We start from the raw sequence: 5272 nt of genomic DNA, 5'->3' as shown, positions 1-5272 counted from the left end.
CCCCACACACACACACACCCGTGGGGTGATTTCTCGTTTTCTGTTTCTCTGTTTGTCTCTTTCTGGCAAGCGCACGTGCCCTATAGCAGAAACCTCTCAAGAGGAAAAAAAAAAAGAAGTGATTCTTGTCAAGAGGATATGGAAGCAATATAAAAGGGCATCCATGTAAAGATGGGATAATTTGAGGTAAAAAAATAAGTACAATTAATTTAAGCATATAAAGATCAATGCATCTCCAAGATTTAAAAAAAATATATGTATTTTATTTATTATATTTTAATTTGTCGAGGGAGAGAGAAAAAGCAACCTTACACACTGGAATGCTTTTCCAAGCCACCAGGTCTGGGACTTGACCTACTAAGTCAGTGATGTGGGATCCAGGCATCTTAACCACCACGCTACCAGCTGGCCTGAGGACACCAACCCTTTACTCTGAAAATTTACTATTTATCTTTTCTTTCCAGCAAGAATAACCCTAGTACATGAGAAAATCTTCTAATTAAATGTGAAAGGAGCACAGAATTAGAAAAATCAGTGTTATGTAACTCTTAATGAAAAAAAGACTTTTTTTTATGAAACCAGAGAGGTTGATTAAAACCTTTATAATGAAGGAACTATGCTCTTACTTAGCCCACTGATTACTCAAAGTGAAACAATCAGACCTCATGTGTCTCCTATGCAAATATGACAAGGACAGCATGACTTACGATGTTTTCTTGCCAAAAATTCAGACTATGTCTTTACAGCTAACTCATTTAGAAGAAATATAAGAGATGGGGAGAAAAAAAATCCAAGGAACCATGAGAAAGCAAATTCAGAATGTGGGATATTCTATAAAACAACTGGAATAGCTTCTTTTTTTTTAACAAGTTAAAAAAATTAAAAAAAAAAAAAAAGGATGAAGAAGGGCTCTTCTAGATTGAGGGACATAAAACACACCACAACCAAATATACATACTGTAGGGGCCAGCAGATGGCATAGTGGTTACGATGCTGGACTCCCACACAGCCGATCGCAGTTCAAATCGCAGACCAGTGGCTTGAAATTCACGCCAGGTATGTGTGCTTATGTGCCTAAGAGTTCAGGAGGAAAGTAGAGAAGGGTCTGCAGCATGGCAATGGCTATCCCCGCCAGGGGGGTGATTTCTCACTTTCCCCCTCACCGTCTCTGTCTCTCTCCAGTGAGCATACATGCCCTAAAGCAAAAACCTCTGAAAAGAATTTTTTTGTTGTTAATGGAATAGGTATGAAAATGGCACTGTGGTGCCTTGTGTTTTTTTTAAAAAAGTGTTTTATTAGATGTATACTGAAGGATGCAGGAAAGAGTTGGTATATCTAAGATCTTCTTTAAAAATAAAGAAAAAATAAGGATGAAAAAAATCAAACCCTTAGGATATGTGTGCTGAGTTAAAAAAAAATAATGTCTAAACGTTTGGAATTGGAACACAAAGGAATGGACATTTTTCCTTTAAGGAATTATTTATGGGATTGGCAGGTGGTGTGGTGATTAAGGGCTCTGGACTCTTACATGACCAACTGCGGTTCGAGTCCCAGACCTGGTGGCTTGCTTTCTCGCTTGTGCGCATGCGCGCTTGCGCGCTCGCTCGCTCGCTCTCTCTCTCTCGCTCTCTCTCTCTCTCTCTCACTCTCTCTCTCTCCTCCCCACTTCTCTGGTCAAATTAAAGTTAGATAAAATAATTCTTTAAAAAATCGTTGAATTTTATTGTTTTTAAATTTGTTACAGGGCACGTGCACTCACTAAAGAGCAAGAGAGGGAAAGTGAGAAAGCAAGTGGCCAGGTCCAGGAGTCAAACCAGTCAGGAGTCCAGAACCTTAACCACCATGCAACCTTGCTGCCCCCTGGACATTTTTATAACTTGCCTTTTGCTACTTCCACATCCTATGAGATGCTGAACATAAAACAGGCACTCAAAAAATACTGAAATAACACAACTTCATTTTTATGAGAACTCATTTTTCTCATAATCACTTATCAGTTTTCCTTTTTCTAACACTCTGACCCCTTAAAATAGTTCAATTCCAATGAAAATTATCTCCATATTTCAGTAGTTATATACATATATGGTGCCTGAATTCAAGATATTATTTTAAAATTTAAAAATATGACGAAACATATAAATAACGGTGCTCATTCTCTACTGCTTAAGTACATGTTTAATTTTAGTAAACTCAAAAAAAGCATCTGTGGGCCAGCCCCCTAGTATAGTAGCTAAGCATGGTATACTGGCACTGGATCCCACATAGCCAAGTGTGGTTCAAAACCTGGCCCCAGGGTGTTTGGCACAGGTGTGTACAGGCTCCAAATTCTGACAAGATAGAGAAATGGAGGAAGGAGGACTGCAGTGTGACTACTTCCCACTGGGGGATGCTTTCTCTTTTTCTGTTCTATGGGTACATTTGCCCTCTGACAATTAAAAAATAAACAATCAAACAAAAAGGTCTAAAGTAGTTGTCTTTAGAAACATGTAGAAAGCAATGTGATGGTCCTTACATGACAAAACTGTAGAAGTTACTCAGTATGGATTTCATATTTCTGCTAAAAACAAAACAAAACCAAAAATCTGAGTGCTTACTCTGTGCCAGACACTACTCTAAAGGATTTGCACGTATTAATTCATTATTAAAACAATCCTGGGACCAGTAGGTGGTATGATGGTTAAGGCACTGGATTCTCACATGGCCAACTGCGGTTCAAGTCCTGGACCTTGCACTTTGTTAAGAAGTGATAATAATAATAAAATCAAATAATTCTTTTAAAAAAAATCCTAAGTATGAGATTCCACGATTATTCCATTTTATAGAGGAAACATAAAAAGGTAAAAGTGGATCAGCAGGTGGCATAGTGGTTACGATGCCCACATGGCAGACTGCAGTTTGAGTCCCAGACAGGTGGCTTGAAACTCACACCCGACATGTGAACATGCATCCCCAGGATTCTGGGATAACAATGGAGGAGAAGGGATTGTGGCATGGCCACACCTGGGACAAGGGGAGTGATTTCTCACTTTCCCTCTCATTGTCTCTGTCTCTCTCTCCAGTGAGCACATGCACCCTAAGGCAAAAACCTCTACCAAAAAAAAAAAAAGGTAAAAGCAAAAAGCAACTCACTTAAGGTTTGGTAGCTAAGATAGAGCAGTACAATTCAGAAGTCTAGCTTGAGGCCAGCAGGTAGTGCAGTGGTTAAAGCCCTGAACTCCCACATGGCCAGTGACAGTTTGAATTCTAAGACCTGCCAGCTGTTTTCTCAATTTCTTGTTTACTTTCTCTCTCTCTCTGGTGAGCACATGTGCCCTATAGCAAATTAAAACATAACAATAAAGTTAAACACTTTTTTAAGAAAAAAGCAAAAACCGAAGACAGGTTAGTTCCCAAAATCCAGTTTTTAAGTTTATTAATTTATACCATGAGAGAGATAGACACAGCACCTCCAATCAAGTCTTGATGCGGCCATCCATCCTGTCTCTGTCAGCACAAATCACTTGCACAGGTACCCAGAATACTCAGGGCAGCTGCTGCTAACCAGCCGCCTTCCCAGGTGGGCTGGACTTGCAGAGCGTCCTATTTTACTGCTGAGCCATTTTCCTGCTCAAGACACCCACCACCTTCCCACCACTCTGCCTTGACTTGTAATGAACCAATTCTTACCTGATGCCTGTTGTCTGTCTACTCAACTTCCAGTGTTAGCAACTGGGTTGCATCATCTCCAAGGCACAAAGAAAAAAAATGTAATAGCGAATAATAAAACGTACCTTTTGAATGGCCTCTTCCATATCCAACTCAAATTGTTCATTCTGTAATAATCTGAGGAATCTCTTGTGCTCAACACGGGTATCATTTCCATTTTGCACCATTTGGTTCCTCACTTGACTCTGTATATTTTTTAGCTCCTGGACATGCAATTTTTTGCGGTAGTTATCATCTACTAATTTTTGATGCCGTTCACTAAAGCTCAAAGTTCTCCTTTTGGAAGCCTGCAATGGTAACGAACAACCAAGTATGCACACTTTAATAGCCTAAAATCTAATAAAAAAAACATTTTTGTACAATCCAGTGATAAATCATGAAAAGATAATAAACGAAGGGTATTTGGTTTCCTTCCTAAATTCAGTTTACCTAAGAGCGAACGTGGTCGATGAATATATTGATATATCAGTTAAACAGGTGCTAATGCTAATCCCTATTTTAAAGAGAAGGCATGAAAAATAAAAGTAACTTTACCCGAGGTTCTGCAATTAAAAAAAAAAAAAAAACAGCAGTACCAGCACTCCCAAGAGCCCCGCAGTCCGGCACCGCAGACCAAGCCCTTGACTACGCCCTCCGAACTCCCCCTCTTCTCGTTTCGCCCCCTCCCGACGGCCGGAAAGTGGTTCCGGAGTTTTCTAACATTAAACGTAGGTCAACCGCTGCTACACATCCATTCTCTGTCTCCTGGACTTGTATTTCCGTTCGTTTGTTCACAGGCTCTATCAGACAGATTTGAAGATGTAGCTAACGCGGTGTGGGGAGAACGTAGAACCGGCTGCAGCCAGACAGCGTCCCTTAAATGACAACACCTGCGGCCTCTGGCAGAAAATAGTTTCCCCGTAACGCGCAGATTAGGCACTTCGACCCTTTTTAAGAGACCAGCGAACTCTAAACTATAATTAAATCAACAAATAAGTAGTTTCAAGACCGCCGACTGCTCACCATGCTGGCTGACAGAAACAAAGCTCTTCTCCAGCGGCCAGGGCCACCACGTCCCGCCGCCAACTCAGTCTCGGGGCCACTGAGCCGCGCAGCGGTTTGCGCGCGCTCAGGTGTTTACGCGGTTTCCTGGCAACCGCCGCCGCACTCCACCGACCGGCGCAGGGAGCGGCCTCCGATTGGTGCGGCAAGGCCCAATCGGCATTGAGCTTCTTAGGCCCTGCAGAAGAGCTCCAGCATCCAAAGCTTGCAGGCCGGGAGCGCGGAGCGCTTGAGCGGATTCACTCTATGCGGTTCGCTAGGGGGCTGAAGATTGCCCTCGGTTGGCTAAACTCTGTTAGGACAGCGAGTTGAGGCCTTTGTAAACTTTTTACCAAGAAATACACAAACCGCTGCCTAAAACCTGGAGCCGAAGGCAGTTTCCACGTATAGAGTCACCTGCGTCCTCAATGGCTAATCTCCTTGGGCTGATGACGCCTCATCAAAAGCAGTGGGAGTCCCTGGCCATTGTCCCCCTTGCTGGGTTACTGAGGGGCACTGTGGGTAGGTAGCACTTGCCTCCAGGAGC

At 42.3% G+C, this 5272-nt stretch overlaps 1 protein-coding gene across 1 annotated transcript in view; it reads right to left on the bottom strand.

Annotated features, from left to right (window-relative positions):
• Positions 1-4817, bottom strand: part of LOC102487388 (meiosis-specific nuclear structural protein 1) — a 47743-nt gene extending 42926 nt beyond the window's left edge. Inside the window, exons 1-2 of the mRNA XM_006163828.2 lie at positions 4708-4817; positions 3771-3992 (exon numbers count right to left, since the gene is read on the bottom strand). Coding sequence (XP_006163890.1) covers positions 3771-3992; positions 4708-4710 — 225 coding nt within the window. The 5' untranslated portion in view covers positions 4711-4817. The remainder of the gene's footprint in view (positions 1-3770; positions 3993-4707) is intronic.
• Positions 4818-5272: the final 455 nt, after the last annotated feature.

Source organism: Tupaia chinensis, unplaced genomic scaffold (genome assembly GCF_000334495.1).
Source record: "Tupaia chinensis unplaced genomic scaffold, TupChi_1.0 Scaffold143231_1, whole genome shotgun sequence".
NCBI classification, from domain to species: domain Eukaryota; kingdom Metazoa; phylum Chordata; class Mammalia; order Scandentia; family Tupaiidae; genus Tupaia; species Tupaia belangeri.
This window is presented reverse-complemented; position numbering and strand designations above follow the sequence as displayed.